Consider the following 19,742-nt stretch of genomic DNA (forward strand, 5'->3'; position numbering starts at 1 on the left):
TGAATGTCACCTGTATACATTTGGTAGTGTTAAGTTTAATCCTCCATGTTCTGTATCAAGTTTCTGTGAGCCCAACGTGTACTTGGACAATGTTAGAGACTTGAAGAGGATCAGGGTGGAAAGATAGTATGGCGGTGACGTCGGCGTAGGTTGTGATTAAGGTTTAGAGATTATTAAAATTAACATTAAAGATCTAGTTTGCATTAGTTTAGGTAATTTTTTTCATCTTCAAGAACATATCTAAAAAAATATTTGTTTGTAGGATTCAATCAACAACTACGAATAAAGATGCACGAATCAATTAAAGGCAAGCATAATTCAAACAAGAGCGCTTATTTCCGATAATCATTTTGAAATCACTCATTTAGGAAGCATACCTCTTTGTGTCACTGTCAGGTTGAAGCCAACATTCTCGCCACTATTACAAAATGATCGTTAGTTTTACCGCGGGCAAATAGTATTTCTTAGCTGCTGGAAAAATTCCAAGTTTTTACTCACAAAAGTTGAATTTTCCAATTAGATCTATGGAAAGTGCATTTAGTACTGAGAGTGGAATAACAGTACCATTCCAAATATTATATTATTTTACAGTATTCAAATTTATTGTTAAGCTTTTGTTTTTTCTTAGTTTTTATTGTTTCTTTTTAGGGCGATCAGCTTTCTAATTGAGTGATTCCCAAATCATTACCCGCAATAAGAACTCTTGTTTGAATCATACCTGCCCTTAAACAGTCTTGTACCTCTATAGTAGTTATTGAACGAAGTCCAACAAATAGATGTTTTTCTTTAGGTATATTCTTGAAGATGAGAAAAAAACTCAAACATTTCATTGTAATAGAAATCTAAGACGTCAATTGAACAATTGCCTCGAATTCTCATCTTTATTAAGAAATCTAGTACATAGTATTATACTATATTATGAGGGCACAAGAGTGTGTGAGAAAAAGAGGGAAAACAGGTAAATAAATAATTTAATTAAATTCCTAAAGGGTTGTGCACTTGCAAAGGATAATTTTTAATTAATTTTTAAAGCAAAGCTTATTACTTAGGATTCTTGAAATAAAAATGAAGCATTTATAATGGACTCCTTGGAGCTTATTCCAAGAGCTTTGAGGTTTTTATCTTTTATTTAATAAAATAAAAAAAACAAGAACGTATAATGTTCTATCAGTGTACATCGATCATATAATACATAAATCCCATTTCAAATTATAATTCATCATACAATTAAGAAAAGAGATCCTCTTCTTTTTCAGCGCGTTGGTTTATAAAAGAATTTTAAGTCTATTGAATCTCACCATCTTTGCTCCTCTTTTTGTGCTGCCCAACTTGTTCTTAGTCTACAAAAAAATGTATTGTTAAAATAATAATTTAAAAAAATGTTATGCTTCCTACAAGATGAAGAAAGCCCTTGGAATATAACCCAATGCAACTTTTAGCTTAAACGCAAAACATTTTTTTTGCATTTTCAGTTAAGAAAACTACATAATAATATGTAGTTTTGTCGTAAAATTGTCGTTATATTTAATTGAACACTCTACTATTTTGCTCCATTAGTATAAAAATTAATGACAACAAATATTTTATTCATTTTTAACCTAATTTGTTTTTCCTTATTTTTAATATTTAACTAAAAAAATAAATTATTTCGCTAAAAAACAAAATTACACGATGTTTTTTTAAATTCAGTCTTTAAATAAATAGCTACCGGACCATCAGTTTGGTTTCAGAAGCTGCCACTCGACGATCCAGCAGGCCCATCGTGTTGTAGACACCATCGCTTCTTCACTCGAGCGAAAACAGTACTGCGCTGGAGTATTCCTCGATGTTTCGCAAACCTTTGACCGAGTCTGGCACGAAGGTCTACTGTGGAAACTAAAACGCATCCTTCCTAGCACTTATTACCTCATACTCAGCTCTTACCTCTCTGACAGATTCTTTCAAGTTCTTCAAGGCACTACTCACTCTTCTATCTATCCCGTCCTTGCTGGTGTGCCACAGGGAAGTGTCTTAGCTCCTCTTCTTTACACAATCTACACTGCCGACTTACCTTCTAACCTTAATACCTCTATTTACACCTTCGCTGACGACACTGCCATTCTCTCCACACACTCTGACCCTATCCTCGCAGTACGCTCACTACAGTCCCACCTTCACTCAATAGAATCTTGGTTAGAAAACTGGCGTATAAAAATTAACCCAACTAAATCTAAATACATAGTCTTCACACTCAAACGTCAAACTCCGCCACCTGTCTTCTTACATCACACACCTATCCCACCAGCCGACCATGTGCGGTACCTTGGAATGTACCTAGACAAGAGACTTACCTGGAACCCCCATACGAGACTTAAACGTACCGAACTAAACAAACGATACAAACTTCTAGCCAGGCTATTCGACAAACGCTCAAAACTCTCACTACAGAACAAACGACGACTCTATACAGCCCTTCTCACACCAATATGGACTTACGGACTCGAACTTTACGGTACAGCCAAAAAATCCAACCTCAATAGACTACAAACACTGCAATCCAAAATTCTCCGCCGCATACTAGACGCTCCATTCTACGTAAGCAACCACACTATACATACAGATCTCCAAATTCCACTTATCTCCGAACTTGCCAAAATTCGATACAAAAATTTTCACCAAAAACTCTCACTGCATCCCAACCCTTTAGCTGCAAACCTGTCTACAACTACGCTACCCTCCAATCCTCGAAGACGGCTGAGGCGCCGTGGCCCCGTGACCAACTGGGTGACTAACGGCGGCCATCAATGGATGACCGTCATTCACGTCTGCCACGTTATTTACATACATTCATCGCATTTACCTATTGTACCTGTAGGTACAGGTGTAAATCTCATTAAAAGAATAATAAAAAAAACAAAAAAAAAAAAATAAATAAATAGCAAGCTATTTAATAATTCTATGGTTTTGTTTAAATTAATTTTACATTTTAATTCAGCTTAAAACTTTATTCGCAAAAATCCGTCCGACTTTTTTGATAAAATGTGACGCCAGCGATGATTATGTTTTTAACTCTTATTTTGTTAGATATAGTCTTTGAGATGTCGTTTATATAATATGTTGGTTTTGAGAATGACGTACACTTCCTCTACGCTAGCCTTTACAGTAGAGCAGGTTCTAAACAAAGATTCACAAGATTAGAGAAATACGAGGGTCGTTTGAAAAGTCCGTGCAAAAATAAAAACTACTTAATTTTTTGGGGTAAACCTTTTTTATTTTTCAACATAGTCTCCTTTTAGGCTTATACACTTCGTCCAACGTTGCTCTAGTTCGTTGATCCCTTCCGAATAATAGGATTTGTCCAAGTCTGAAAAATAGCCATTCGTTTCTGCAATCACCTCCTCGTTTGAATAAAATCTTTTTCCCGCCAGCCATTTCTTCATATTGGGGAACAAATAGTAGTCCGAGGGAGCCAAGTCTGGAGAATAGGGGGGATGTGAAACGAGTTGGAACCCTATTTCCATTAATTTTGCGACCACAACTGCTGAGGTGTGAGCTGGTGCGTTGTCGTGATGGAAAAGGACTTTTTTGTGAGCCAATCGTGGGCGTTTTTCTTGCAGCTCGGTTTTCAAACGGTCCAATAACGATGAATAATATGCACCTGTAATAGTTTTACCCTTTTCCAGATAGTCGATGAGGATTATTCCTTGCGATTCCCAAAAGACAGTCGCCATAATCTTTCCGGCCGAAGGAACGGTCTTCGCCTTTTTTGGCGCAGATTCCCCCTTGGTAACCCATTGTTTAGATTGTTCTTTGGTCTCAGGAGTGTAGTGATGTATCCATGTTTCATCCACAGTGACGAAACGACGCTTAAAGTCCTGCGGATTCTTCTGGAACAGCTGCAAACCGTCCTTGCAACACTTCACACGATTTCGTTTTTGGTCAAGCGTAAGCAATCGCGGCACCCATCTTGCGGATAGCTTTGTCATGTCCAAATGTTGTTGCAAAATATTATGTACCCGTTCATTCGAGATGCCCACAGCACTAGCAATCTCACGCACCTTCACTCTTCTGTCATCCATCACCATATCATGGATTTTATCAATGATTTCTGGAGTAGTAACCTCAACAGGGCGTCCAGAACGTTCAGCGTCACTTGTGCCCATATGGCCACTCCGAAAATTTTGAAACAGTAGTGCTATCTCTCTGACTTTGCACGGACTTTTCAAACGACCCTCGTTTATAAGGTAGTTTATAAGAATTTCAAGAAAAAAGGACGATCCAAACTATGAACTTGGGACAGTTCAATATGAATAGATAAAATTTTTCAAAAAACACAATAGAGGCATGTTTGATGTCTGCAAAAGACCACGCTATTAGCATTCATCAGCATTCTACTAATTACAGTTGATAAAGATTCACTTTAAAACCAATATTTTATGTTTGTATTCTGTCTAGTAAGATCTGTAAATGGGTAAAACAGAAGCCATCAAGTATTTCAGTCAGCTCGATTACGTGAGACAGTTAGTAAAGCAGCCAGAACAAAGTTCAAGGAAATTAATAAAGTTTTATGAAGAAAATTGGATATTGGAAGATATTGTCAGTGGAGAAATGGCGGTTGTGAAAAGTACTAAACGCTATACTGTCCATTGTTTATATTTTATTGTCATAGTAACCTCTTTCTTGGCGGTGGGAGGAATCGAAGGAATTTCTTTTACCATTACTTTTATGAACGACTGGCTTAGAGATTTGTAACATACAATGAAGAATGTCTACAGATGGTTTAATTGAAGAGTTTTTCTTCTAAATCGATAATTAAAAATCAGTTCTATTTTGAGATCTTTGGGGAACTGAGATGTTGTTATTAAATATATTTATTATCACACCTAAATAATATCTCCTTAACAAAAACTTACAGTTTAAAAAGTTAAGTATAAGGGTTGATTAAACGCCAAAAGGTACACAAATCAGCAAGTACCCAACATTTCATTCAAGCTTAGTTGATATAATTTAAGTAATTTTGCTGCATTAACTTTTCCTTCACATTTTTTAGAATTTATTAGATGCCACAGATGCTGGCCAGTTCGTTCATAATATTATTTGGTTATAATCATGATAAAATGTATATTATATCTTCGTTTTTAAATAGGTACTTTATTTTAACTCTATTCCAAATTATTCTTCTGATTTATCTTTAATATGCCCTTTATTCTGAAGTTGTCACATCTTATACATGCATGTTAAAGTAGAAAAAGACAAAGTTAGAGTCGGCTACTGTTTAAATTTGAATCACGGAGGATTTAAAACAATATTTCAGACTTGAATTCGTCTTACCGAAATATTCGTGAGCACAAATAACACACAGTTAATAACAAGTAGATTATTCAACAACAATTATTCATTTCTCAATTGTAATTTAATTTTACTTACAGTAAAATACTGGAATAATTAGCTGTCCTAAAAGTATGCAATACTTATTTATTTTATATTAAACAAAATGGTGGGCTATCATATGTACTTCAGTCAAATAGAAATGCACGCCTGGGCCGTGCATATTCTATACTCATATGTTATGATGGGATCAAACGCAAGATTCGTTTCTCCGGCCCAAATTTAAACTTATTTCATTCATTTAATGATTATTATTTATTTATTTTGAAACCTCATTGGTCAGCCAAGTATTCCAGCTGCCTAATGACTGCTGAGCAGGAGTGATTCTAGCCCAGAAATAGAGGTTACTTATTCATTTGTATCATTCTGAAACCCAATTTAAAAATAACAATAAACAAAAAAAGGTCAAAAGATGATAGTGAAGATTCTCTACTTTTTAAATCTGAACTCACAAAGATAACCATAAATTCAAACGTATCCTTGGATAAAGAAGCGGGAACTACTGCTGGAGGGGTACATGGTTGAATATTCAGGAATATTTTGGTTGTGTGTATGTGTTCATGTGTCTATGTGTGTGTGTCTGTGTGATGGGGGGGGGAGGGGAGGTATTGCAGGAGTGGTGGTTATTTAAAATTGTGGCAAGGATGGAAGCTAAGTTGTGTGGCAGTTCTGGCGGAAGTGGTTATATCCGGGCGCTTTTGCTGCCCAGTCAAAGGAACTCCACTGCCGAGAAATGCTGCAGTAGAAGCCAAGAAAGAAGCAATAACTAACCCACTATACTTCCTTTCTTATGTAACTGACCTTCTACAATAGCCTTTATATTCTTATACATATTGGGGTGATATTTTCAGAACATTGCTTGGTTATTAAATAAAACGGCACTTTTTTATACTCATCTAGTGGCCTTCAACTATAAAAAGAGGCGTGTGGGTTGATATTAGTTAGAAAATTTAAAAGTTATAAAGTTAAAGTTAAAAGTTAAAAGTTTATTTAATTAGTTTGTTCCCTAATCAATCACTTTTAACGATTGAATCTGTGCAAATTCTCAAGCCCCAAACCTCAAGGTGGCTCTACAGTCCGATTTCTGAATGGCATATTTCTTTATATCTGGATCAGGCTTAAATCTGACTGGAGAAATCTGGCTATGACGCGTCATCGAAATAGAAGAAGTCACTTCCACAGCCAGCTAATCTATACTTCAATATCGGCCAAATAGGTTTCCCGGTCAACTTCCAGAACGAGACCATCGTTCCGGTGTAGTAAATAAGTCTTTTTATTAACATTCACCTAACAAACTCCTTCACTTGTCTTTAACAAGTATCTTTACTTGATTAGATCTCACATTGCTGCTAACCCAGGAAGAACTTGAAGCATACTGCGGAAATGTTTTGAGTTCATAATAAAAAGTTTACATGGCTTCACCAGTTCTTAAAAAATTTTCCATATTCTTCAATACTTTTTACAAAAAGAAGTCTTTTGATCGGGCAAAAGTAATTTTTCAGTTAATCTCTTGCCTCACAGCGTGACCAGTTAAGCGCGGAATTTAGTTTAAAAAAAAAAAAAAAAAAAAACCACAGTGTGCGGAATTAAAATCAGACAATGACGTGGTATACACGTCGAACGCTCGACAAAACAACCAAAAGTTTATAACGTCGTAATAGTCACTGCAAGCACTTTTTTCTGCAATCTCTGGAGCTTGAGATTACAGCTGTGCATTTCAAAATCTTGCACCGCTTCACGTATGCATTGCCTAGTTAACTAGAGACGCAAGAGCTTTTACAAGGAAGAAAAGAGCTTTGAATTCTGTGCAAAATGAAATCATTTTGTCTAGTATTTCATTCTATTTGTGTGCGTAATTCCCAATCTCTAATGTGGAGACCAAACATGTACCAATCACTTATCATTTGGCTGGCTCCCACCACCCACTCCGTATAAAATACTAGGCAGTTCTATTGGTAAGATAAAGGAAACATCCCACCAAATAATATTCTTATTGTATTTTATTAAAATTTCGAGTTTTTATCGTTAATGGCAATTTTATATTTTTCACAACTAGTATACACGTCGAACGCGCCGTAATAGAGATTTGGTTTGACGAGTATAAACGTCCATGTCCTAAAATAAATAAAATAGTTATCCGTACGTAAGTACATCGAGGGGTGTAAATGCAGAAAACTTGGATTTTGCGAACTGACTTTTCATTACTAATTTACTCAAATATAAATTTTTACCATTTTAGTAAACATTTTAGTTTAGAACAATTATTATTTAATAAAACGGAAGTAAAAAATAAAGTTGCAATAAAACACAGAAATGAAAAAGTACAATAGGCAGGTGCCTAGTTAAAATTGCTACAAAAATCGTTCGAACTATTCAAACAAGGAAGTGGGAAAGAATTGTGGCAAATTTTTAGTTTCTTGACTACAATTGTTTGTGCAACATATTTTAACGACATAATGGAGGTTTTTTTCTGTCAAAGTTAATTAATAATAATTCAAAACTAATTAATTTTTGGAGAAGGAACAAAAAAAATAACCATTTTATTTTTGAATTATTATTAATTAACTTTGATAAAAAAAAACCTCCATTATGTCATTCAAATAAGTTTCACCAACAATTGTAGTCAACAATTGCGTTTTATTGCTACTTTATTTTTTACTTCCGTTTTATTAAATAATAATTGTTAAAAACTAAAATGGTTACTTTTCTTTTTGTTCCTTCTCCAAAAATTGACATTTGAGTAAATTAGTAATGAAAAATCGGTTACGCAAAATCCCAGTTTTCTGCATTTACACCCCTCAGTTCGGGGTAGGGTTTTATTAAAAACCAAAAAAATCCATACGAACTTGAAGCTCAATAAATGCGCAACTTATTCTGAAATTATGTGACTCCTTGATTCATTAACCATTGAGAAAATGCAGTTGAAAATTTTAACACAAATCATTGAGAACGAAATTTTTAGACTTTCAATTAAAAATTTCATTGTTATAAGAATCGTTTTGAGACTCTGTACCAAGCAGATTTATAGGAAATTTAATGCTCTTTCGTTTGGAATAAGCAGATTTGTTGTAGGATAAAGGACAGAAAAGTTACGGCCGTTTTATGGTGTAAAACGCGAGTATGGTCGGAAAAGTTAAAAATGCAAATATCTTGGACACTATTGAGAATCCGACCAAAGTGAAGAGAATATTTTTTGTTGCATTTGAGCTGTTGAATCACCTCCCGAAGTTTCGACCACTCCTCCGTGTACACCCTGTATAGTGGTTTACGTAAAAAGTTTTTCAAAAATTATTTGAATGTAAATTTAACTGATGAGGAAAATATTATAAATTCACTAAATAACATTACATGTAAACAACAGATTAACAATCTTTATTGGTACACTGTGGCAGCACTAAAATTAAGAGCATTTGCGTTACACAAATAAAATAAATAAAATTAAAAGGTAAATAATCAGCAAAAGAAATTAAATAATTAATTAGAATAAATTTTAATAAATGTTAATGTCTTGAAAGTTTGTTTTTGGTTCTTCTTTTAAAATGGGATTTTTGTTTTGGACACTTATTTTTTGTTAACAGTAATAATGTATTTCTGTTCTGCTACTAATTTAGTTACAGTAATAATGATAATTGAATATTTTTACTTTAGAGATAGTTATTTTGCTGAGTGTTTTATTTTGTTTTTATAAATTTTGTAATTATCAACTCCTTGCCAGGAGGAAATGTAGAGGCAAATAAATATATTCTATTCTAAAAATAAAAAATACCTAAATAAAAAATAACACACCTAAATGAGAAAAATGTGTATGTACATGAGTGTGCTAGTGATTGGTAGATACATATAAAGGAGAAGTACAGAATCTCTGCTGTGACACTTTTACAGACTAATGTCAAATTGTGTAATACTGAATAATGCCCCTATGCTAGCGTTACATCAAGTATATTAGCATTTTCATACGCCCTCGCAATGTTTGTAATTCATTCTAACTGGTTGTCTGCCCGCCCCTCAGAGACTAATGAAGCACCACCATACACCGTTTTGTCACACACACACAGAAACAAATCTACACAAAACATACACATCGTTTCGTCCGAGGCGATGTTAAAACATTAACAACAACGTGGACATTGCTAGCTGACATATTTTAAATTTTCCACTAAACAATGTAATTAGAATTAAATCACTTACACAAAATGTATTATTAATTAATCGTAACAACTTTTATAATTATCATAATGTTTAACTAATAATTAGAATAAACAAGAAAATTTCCAAACTACTTTTTGAAGAGATGAGATAGACGTGTTTGTGAGAGAGAAAAGGAACCTCTAAGGCAGGGGTCCCCAAACTGCGGCCCGCGGGCCACATGCGGCCCCCTGAGGACATTTATCCGGCCCCCGCCGCACTTCCGGCAGGGGCATCACTTTCGTTGGTAGTCAGTGAGAGGAGCCACTATATGTGGCGGTGCCGCGAAGCGCTGCGTCGCTCAAGTACAGTACTACTTCCGATGACGCGGGATGCACAGTGTAAAAAAACAGCAGAAGTAGGAAGAAAGGCAAAGCACTATAACTAAACCGGACATTGACCCATCTCATTAGCCAAAAGCAGACCCATAATTCCCACAGAAATACTGGACAGTTTGTTGATTTAAATTTACTTGTTCTTTATTTGAAATATTCTATTTGTTCCCGTTTTGTTTTTTTGTTTTTTACTTTAAAATAGTTTCTTTTATAGTCCGCCCCCTCAAACGGTCTGAGGAACAGTGAACTGGCCCCCTGTGTAAAAAGTTTGGGGACCCCTGCTCTAAGACAAGAATGTGTATTTGGATCCAGATTAAAACAACAGGATTCTTACAACGGAGTTTATTCAACCAAACAAATCACAACTCACAACTCGCAACTCGTTTCTATAAACAATAAATATTTTTGTACTTAAATGAATAATTTATGCTAACAAATTAACAATACCATATTTGTCTGCTTCTCCGGATCCAAAACCCAAAACCAAATACCAAATTAACTACAAAACTGAATACTAATAATGTTCTTAACACCAATCGCATGATAATTATTCTAAAACAGAACCCATATGTTCGATACTTATTCTAAAATAGCAACCCATGTGTTGTGCACTAACAGGATGAGCTACCCGTAGCCTAAGGGCCGCATGAGGCCCGCCACACTTTCTTGTGCGTCCTATTTTTCACAAAAAATTATAGTAAAATAAACAATTATTAGTAAAATTATAGTCATTCGTAACTTTTTAACATATCTATACATATTTTAATATAACCACCAAATATAGACGAATTAGTTGCTAAAAATCAATGCCAAACTTCTCAATAAATATGGAATAACGTAATCTTTTATGTAAATCTTTTTCTACATAATAATAATTTCTATCTAAATCTCTAAAGAATAAATTTTGTTTGAAATTAAATTGAATTACATTTTTATTTCTAAAATCTCTACCTTTATCGTTAAACGTTTTTATTGAGTATTATATTTTATGCTCTTCTATACGGCCTGCGCAACATTTTTAAATTTGTATCTGGCCCGTTGTAAAAAAAAAAAAGGTTTCTCATCCCTGTTCTAAGGTGATATTGATGAGTGATAAGGTTGAGGGAAGAAGAGCGAATAGTAAAATCTAGTTTATTTCTCTGGATAGTGAACTTAACGCAATCCCAGTACTGGGGCACCCTTTATATAGTCCATCAATCAGATGTCGCAGTGAGCTACAGGATATTTTACAGCAGATAGTGTCAAACGGTATTCCCTGTTTTCTCGCTAACATTCTATTAGCTTTGGTTTTTTAAACAAAATACCAAAGGAATCAAAAATGTTTTTAATTTTGGTTTATTCGCAGTTTTAACTAAATTTTAATCATAAGCATCGGGCCTTATTTTTCATAGAAACTAAAAATTTAGTAAGAGGATCAAATTTACTCAAATTTTAGCATTTTTACCGAAAAAAATCTAACAATGAAATCTCTTGAAATAGATAAGATTTTGTCGGGCTATACGGATGATCTTACAAGTTCTTACAGAACATCGAGAAATTTGGCTGGCTGTCCTGAATACTGATGGTACTCCTGAATAGCATAATGTTTTTAGATTAGCCAATAGACTACCACTGCCGAAAAATTCGTAAAAGTATTTCACATTAAATTATAACTGGCAGTTAAGGTAGCGGTTTAGTCAACTTCCAGAACTTATCAATATTTCGGTAAACTAACAATGGAGTAAGAAGTTTTTATTGAGCGAATGGCTTTTCTTTAAAATAGAAAATATAGCGCCCAACTTCTCTCATTGAAGTATGAAATAGAGGAAATAAGCTGATTAGTTAATAAAGACTATTACAATGATGCCTAAGCGGCGCGAGACTTAAGCCTAAGTTGGCTCTGTTTCCTCCTTAGCCTCCCTAAGGGACCTACCGGCCCTTCCCCAGAGATTACATCCTACATGAAATAGTAAATAGGCAAAATAACGCCAAAAAAATTGTTTTTTTTTTTGTATAGTAAAGAAACTTCTGGATAAACGGGAAATGCTTCCAAGCAACATCTTTTAACACGTACGACGTGGTGGCGAAGCGATCTCATGCACTCTGATCCAGCTTTCAAAATTCAAGTAGCAGACTGATTTATTAACCAGTTTACTATTTCGAATTTTATCTCTAAAATGTCACTCTACGTTTCACTAAAACAGAAAGAAAAATCCAGAATTCTCTGCTGATTAACCAGTTAAGCGTGTTCGACGTGTATACACGTCAAATCAAATCTCTATTACGGCGCGTTCGAAGTGTATACTCGTTGTGAAAAATATAAAATTGCCATTAACGATAAAAACTCGAAATTTTAATAAAATACAATAAGAATATTATTTGGTGGGATGTTTCCTTTATCTTACCAATAGAAATGCTAAGTATTTACACGGAGTGGGAGTCAGCCAAATGATAAGTGGTTGGTACCTGTTTGGTCTCCGCATTAGAGATTGGGAATTACGCACACAAATAGAAGCTCTCAACCCTTGTGCAATGCCGTTTTCACCTTAGATAGAGATTCAGTCCTCAGTACGAGCATGATTTCAATTTGCACAGAATTCAAAGCTCTTTTCTTCCTTGTAAAAGCTCTTGCATCTCTAGTTGACCAGAGCAATGCATACGTGAAGCGGTGCAAGATTTTGAATGAGCACAGAATGCTCTGTAAACTCAAGCCGTAGAAATTGCAGAAAAAGTCGCTTGCAGTGACTGTTACGACTGTTGTTAACTTTTGGTTGTTTTGCCGAGCGTTCGACGTGTATACACGTCATTGTCTGATTTTAATTCCGCACACTGTGAGGGGGGGGGGGATTTAAAATTAAATTCCACGCTTAACTGGTAGGAATGCAAAGGATAGGTTGTCATCAATAAATAAATTGACGAGATTGAAAAAATCAAATCGATTTGCAAAGTAATGGATTTATAGAAGATGACCAGCGAATGACAATCAATTTAGAGATCGGCGGGATCCAATAGCAAATTCAAACAAAAACATCAACCAAATATTGCAACCTTTAGCAATTAGAATTTCAATTGACTTAAAAAAATGATCAATTTAAAAAAAAAAAAACAGATTTCGAACTTTTCTCATAAAAAAAAGTCTTTGTAAATTATAAAATGTTATAATTCAATTTCTTTACCAAGTTATCAAATTGAAGCCGCCTGAAACATTCAAACTATTAAAAACTATTACGATTTTTTTAAAAAAAAAACTCCACTATTAAATTATTAAGTTGAAAATTAGTTAATTCAACCATTAAAATGTTTTTAGAAAAATAATAACAATGAAGAGTGACAAAAATTACCATAACACACTACCGATCAATACGTAAATTTTGATTCTCTCACTCTTAGAGAAGCAGTAATGCATTCTATCCGGAGAGAAGAGAGCAGATTAAGTGGTCATGTTATTGCGGATAGTGATACAATGCTCTCACAATAAGTAGAGGGAAAATGCGGGTTCTGGCGCACTTTTTTTGTCGTCGAACTGGACGAGCACTTAGACCACGCCCCTACCCCCACCCCTCCCCTTTTTGACCAATCATCGAACTCGACGACCATTTAGGCCACGCCCCTACCCCCACCCATCCCCTTTTTGACCAATCATCGAACTCGACGAGGGCTTTTGACCACGCCCCCTACCCCCACCCCTCCCCTTTTTGACCAATCATCGAGTTCGACGACACCACCTTTACCCCCACTTCTTCCCCCACCCTTATTAATTGACCAATCAGCGAATTCGACGACACCTCATTACCCCCACCCTAGCCCTACTCCTATCACATGACACCTACCTTTACCCCCACCTCTAGGTCGTCGTATTCGTTGGCCTCTTAAGCTCCTCCTACAAGATGGCGGCTCTCCTAACAGCTGTAGTACACAAGATGGCCGACCTCGTACCAGCTGATGACCACAAGATGGCGGACCTCATACCTCCACCCCCCTCGCCCATTGATAGACGGGAGGGGGATTTTTTTTTTTTAATTATTTTTACTTACCTGGGATTCGATCCTACAACCTTCGTACTGGTAGACACGTCATCTGCACCAGTCGGCCACAGTGGTAGTCTCGCTTACTCTAGTTTTGAATGTTCTCTTATGTTTTAACTTGGAATTATTTTTTTAAAAATCTAACCCCCCTCACCAAGATTTTTTTTTTTTTTTTATTTAAATTACCCCCACTATCACAAAAATATTTAACTTAAATAAAAATGGATAACCTCACTTTAGGTAATAGAAAAAACTATTTACTTACCCCCTCCACCTGGACTGCTTCCGCTGCTGATGACGCGACCTACACTCACTGAAAACTAAACCCGAACTGACACTTGGACTGCGATACTAGCATTAACCCCCCACCACAATTACGTCACACTCTAACTAGCCAATAGAATTGCATCTTTTTTTCCAACTGATTGCCTCTCTGGACAGGTCTCTACATGCTCCAACAAGTCTGGACATGTAGCCAGCTGCCTCTTTCGCTTTAACCGTTTTATTATTTCCGTTTACCAACTATACAAACCTGTATGAACATATCGTTATAGTCTCAATAGGATGACACGTATGATTACCTGAACATGCTCCAACAAGTCTGGACATGTAGCCAGCTGCCTCTTTCGCTTTAACCGTTTTATTATTTCCGTTTACCAACTATACAAACCTGTATGAACATATCGTTATAGTCTCAATAGGATGACACGTATGATTACCTGAACATGCTCCAACAAGTCTGGACATGTAGCCAGCTGCCTCTTTCGCTTTAACCGTTTTTTTTTTGTTATTATGAAGTTAAAAGTAAATTGAACTTTGAACTTATTAATAAAATATAAATAAGTTTTAATTTACTTTTCTTTATTTATAAGTGTATAAAGTAAAAATAAGAATGAACAAACATTAATTAAAACATTATAACCGAACTGAAACCGACGTGTTCTGGCAGGCACGTAATAAAACATTTGATGACGACACTCCACTGCTAAACTTAATTCTATTATACTGAGCATGTTAAAGCCTGTCTATTTCATATTCTCGCCAAAACTTGGAAATATACTAGATTTGTACGTATTGCGTCATACCGTGCAACATGACATGTCTCAACATGTTCATTTTAATTTTTTTCTTACTCTTGCTAAAATATCGAAAAAATACTTGATTTGTACAAACGTGCAACAGGAAATGTCTCAACATATTCATTTTTATTTATTTCTTACTCTTGCTAAAACATCGAAAAAAATAAAATACTAGATTTGTACGTATTGCGTCATACCGGGCAACATGACATGTCTCAACATGTTCATTTGTATTTATTTCTTACTCTTGCTAAAACATCGAAAAAATACTCGATTTGTACAAACGTGCAACAGGAAATGTCTCAACATATTCATTTATTAAAGTGGACTTTAAATTTGTCCAGTATATATATATAACATTTGCCCATTCTACCGTGCGCAACAAAAAAAAAAAAAATATATTTCACCGTATTGATTTATTAAACTGGACTTTGAGCTCGCCTAGTACGAATAACATTTTGCAAGTTCTACCGTGCGCGTTTCACTTAACACACAGGGTAGGGGACGTCATTCTCATCAGCCAATAGAATTGCGAGAAAGTGATGTCACCATACTCAACAGCCAATAGGATTGAAGCTTGAGCTTTTTCCGAGGGTATATAAGGCGAGTGCGAGTTCCAGCAGAATCATTCAGTTAAGTAAGTGCTTTAGTGTTAACATCAATAAGAACTTCTAAACTGTAAGTAATATTATTTTAAATCTGCTTTTTCTTTTGTGGTATACTAAATATATATATATATTTTCATTTCTTTAATTTTTTCGTTGTATTATTTCATTAAGTTTTCTATTTGCATTATATTAATATTTTCGTTCTTTAATATTTTTTTCGTGTAATTATTTCATTAAGTTTTCATTTCGTGTATATATAATATTGTAAATAATTTTTTCTTAGGTTTAGTAATTAGTTTTTCTTAGGTAATTAGTTTTAATTTTTTTCGTGTAATTATTTCATTAAGTTTTCATTTCATGTATATATAATATTGTAAATAATTTTTTTAGGTTTTTCTTAGGTAATTAGCTTTATTTCTATACATATATATATATATTTGTATACATTTAATTTCTGTGTTTGTGTGTGTGTGTGTGTGTGTGAATATGATGGAGTGCGAAATTTGCGGTAAAGTTTTCGACACGGTATATCTCAAGAATCGACATGAGCAAGCTTGCACAGTTCGCAATCAGCGTCATCTTTGTCAAAAGTGTGGAGAAGGTTATTCTTCCAAGAAGACGTTGATTGCGCACATGCGGCGCTGTGAAACATCGGTCATCATGAGGAAAAGAGCCCGAATTGATGTAGCACAAGGGCAACTTTATCAGATTGAAACAGCACACGGAGGAACCCTCAAAACGTTTTTTCTTCCTTGCACTGAGGCATCCGATGCAGTAGAATTTCTATGTTCACAGACGGAGACTCTGCATCGGCTGCTAAGAGAATGCTTGGAAGAAACTGATGCTCCCCTCAAGTATAATTTGGTCTTGGAGGCTACGTTCGAGAATCCTAAAGGTGAAACCTGTGATCGAGCCTTCAAGACCAAAAATAAAGTACTATATGAAGACTCCTCCATCTTGGATTGTTTAAGTGAAAGCTATACCAAGATAGCTACCGAGATGGAGGAGTCAGCTTTAAAGGGGAGCGGTTGGTCCGTTAAAAATCTTGATGGGGTTCTCCTTCGTGTCAACCGCTTTCAACCGCTAGGGGGTTGCAGCTTCATACCGTTGCCCCCACATATAGCAAACAAAAAAGCTGTCATCAATGTGCAGAACACTGACGACCGGTGCTTCAAGTATGCCATTCTCTCCCGCCTCGTTGAAAAGGACCCACAACGCGTTTCCAAATACAAGAACTTGGAACACAGTTATAACTTTGACTGTATTTCGTTCCCCACTCCTCTCCATGAAGTGAAGAAGTTTGAGAAATATAATAATATTTCGGTCAACGTCTTCGCCCTTGGAGAGAAAGGTAACGTGTACCCTTTAAAAGTGGTTAAACAAGAGAAGGAAGACCACAGGGACCTCCTTCTCCTAACACTTGAAAATGGAAGGAGCCACTACACTTATATAAGTGATTTTGATAGGTTAGTGGCCCGTCAGATCAACAGCCACAAGGGCGGGGTACACGTTTGCAAGCGATGCTTTCAGCATTTTAATTTGAATCGAGAAGGCATCGCTGAGCGGGTGAAGGAACACATGGAGTACTGCGGAATGAATAGACCTAGCCGGATTGTATTGCCAGAATGCAATGACGATGGGACCCCACCAACTGTATCTTTTACGAAGATACAGAATCAGTTGAGGATTCCCATCGTCATTTATGCTGATTTTGAAAGCATATTAAAGAAAATTAATAATAACAATCCGGGTACTTCGCAAACAACACCCTACCAGAGCCACCTGCCTATGAGCTTCTGCACCTATGTCAAGGTTGCAGAAGACATACCTCGTCACTGCATACCCGCTGACTTCCCTGCGGAGCCATACATCTATACAGGTGAGGACGCCGCTGAGAAGTTTATGGCATACATAAAGACAGTGGCGGAAAAGGTAGCCGAGGTGTTCTCCATGAAACGGCCTATGCTACCCCTGACACCATCCCAGCTGGAAGCCTTCCTGAAATCCCAGCAATGTTACCTCTGTTCCAAACCTTTCCTTTCCTCCAATAGAAAAGTGGCAGACCATGACCACATCACTGGTGTGTATCGTGGTCCTGCCCATTCCCAATGTAATATCCTTTATCGCACTCCTCGATTCCTTCCCGTTTTCCTCCACAATCTGAGCGGCTACGACGCCCACTTTATAGTTCGCGAGTTGGGGTATGACAATAGTCGTATTGACGTCATCCCCAACAGTGAAGAGAAATATATCTCTTTTAGTAAGCAAGTGGGCGCCCTAACCGTCAGATTTGTGGACACCTTCAGATTCATGGCTTCCAGCTTGGACAGGTTGTCGAAGAATTTGCCCCGCAATAAGTTCATCGATACAGGTAAATTTTTCCCCGCCGACAAGATGGACCTGGTCACACGGAAAGGAGTGTACCCCTATGATTACACGGACTCGTTTGAGAAACTTAGGGAGACGGTTCTACCCCCTAAGGAGGCATTCTATAGCATCCTCAATGAATGCCACATCTCAGACGAGGACTATCAGCATGCCCAGTCAGTATGGGAGGCGTTTGGAATTAGAACCCTGGGCGGGTACAGTGAACTCTACCTCAAGGTAGACGTAATGCTCCTGTGTGACATCTTTGAAAATTTCAGGGATGTTTGCATAGGAGCATATTCACTGGATCCCGCCTGGTATTTCACGGCTCCCGGGCTGGCATGGGATGCCATGTTGAAGTGTACAGGGGTACAATTAGATCTACTCACCGACTATGACCAGCTCCTAATGGTTGAGCGCGGGATAAGGGGTGGCATATGCCAATGCAGTCACCGTTATAGCAAAGCCGATAATGCTTATCTGTACCCAGATCGAGATCCCCATAAGGAATCTAGCTACATTGCCTACTTAGATGCAAATAATTTGTACGGGTGGGCAATGTCAAATCCGCTTCCTTACGGGGCTTTCGAATGGGTATCAGATCCGGATACTCTAGACTGGGGCAATATGCAGGAAGATGGTCCCTTCGGGTATATTGTCGAAGCCGATATTGAGTATCCGGCCGAGTTGCACGAACTGCACAACGATTTCCCCCTTCTCCCGGAGAATAGGGTGCCTCCGGGACAGGCTAATAAGAAATTGTTGGCTCCATTGACCAACAGGGAGAAATACGTTGTTCACTTCGTCAACTTGAGGCAGGCTATGGGTTTAGGTCTGCGGTTGGTACGCGTACATAGAGCGCTGCGATTCAGGCAGTCCCGTTGGCTAAGTTCTTACATCGACCTCAACACTCAAATGAGACAACAAGCGACGAACGATTTCGACAAAGACTTCTACAAACTTATGAACAATGCCGTCTTTGGAAAGTTCATGGAAGATGTCCGGAAAAGAATGAAGATAGAACTGGTTACCGACGAACGGAGATTACGGAAACTAATTGCCAAACCGACTTTCAAGGACAGGACGATTTATACTGAGACACTGGTTGCCGTACATCTGGACTATGAACAGATCACAATGAATAAACCTATTTATGTAGGAATGGCCATTTTAGATCTGTCAAAAGTCCGGATGTACGACTTCCATTACAACACAATGCTAGACAGATACGGACCTGACAAACTAAAACTTTTATACACAGACACTGACAGCCTCATGTACTTAGTAAAGACGAAAGACTTTTACGAGGACATAACTACAATGATGGACGAATTTGACACCAGCGACTACCCAGACGGACATCCATGTAAGAGCAACAGAAATAAGAAGGTGTTGGGGAAGTTCAAGGATGAAGCCAGTGGAGAGCCTGTCTCTGAATTCGTGGGCCTCCGCGCAAAGATGTACGCAGTACGCATCCGCGGCCTAGAGAAGAAGCGGGCGAAAGGGATAAAGAAGGCAGCCGTAGATAAAAAAATCACCTTTGATGATTATATGGCTGCCCTGTTCGAGGGAAAAGAGTTTACAACAACGTTTAGAACAATAATTTCTAAAGAACATAAACTCTTTTCCGTCGAACAGAGAAAAGTATCCCTTTCGCCCCACGACGACAAACGCCATCTAGTCGATCGTGTACATACTCTCGCCCATGGCCACTTTGCTATAGCGGACGTACCCACGTAATGGCGTTCTGGGTTTGTATATAAATATGTACATAGCTTTATTATAATAGGATTTCTT

The 19,742-nt window shown here is 36.9% G+C and overlaps 2 protein-coding genes across 5 annotated transcripts in view; both read left to right on the plus strand.

The window, feature by feature from the left end:
• Nucleotides 1-19,742, plus strand: part of Nmdar2 (glutamate ionotropic receptor NMDA type subunit 2) — a 691,809-nt gene that overhangs the window by 290,023 nt on the left and 382,044 nt on the right. The window lies entirely within an intron of this gene.
• On the plus strand, nucleotides 16,068-19,685 carry LOC141448601 (uncharacterized). Its single transcript, XM_074117075.1, has 3 exons — nucleotides 16,068-18,619; nucleotides 18,728-19,466; nucleotides 19,584-19,685. Exons 1-3 carry the CDS (start codon nucleotides 16,068-16,070, stop codon nucleotides 19,683-19,685), a joined length of 3,393 nt encoding a protein of 1,130 aa, XP_073973176.1.

Source organism: Rhodnius prolixus, unplaced genomic scaffold, assembly GCF_049639745.1.
Source record: "Rhodnius prolixus isolate KJV_2025 unplaced genomic scaffold, Rpr scaffold_1, whole genome shotgun sequence".
NCBI classification, from domain to species: domain Eukaryota; kingdom Metazoa; phylum Arthropoda; class Insecta; order Hemiptera; family Reduviidae; genus Rhodnius; species Rhodnius prolixus.

Coding starts and splice junctions, on each gene's coding strand:
- LOC141448601 (XM_074117075.1), top strand. CDS start 16,068: ATGGAGTGCGAAATTTGCGGTAAAGTTTTCGACACGGTATATCTCAAG. Junction 18,620..18,727: donor ATTGTCGAAGCCGATATTGA/GTATCCGGCCGA, acceptor ATTGACCAACAG/GGAGAAATACGTTGTTCACT. Junction 19,467..19,583: donor AAGGGATAAAGAAGGCAGCC/GTAGATAAAAAA, acceptor TCCGTCGAACAG/AGAAAAGTATCCCTTTCGCC.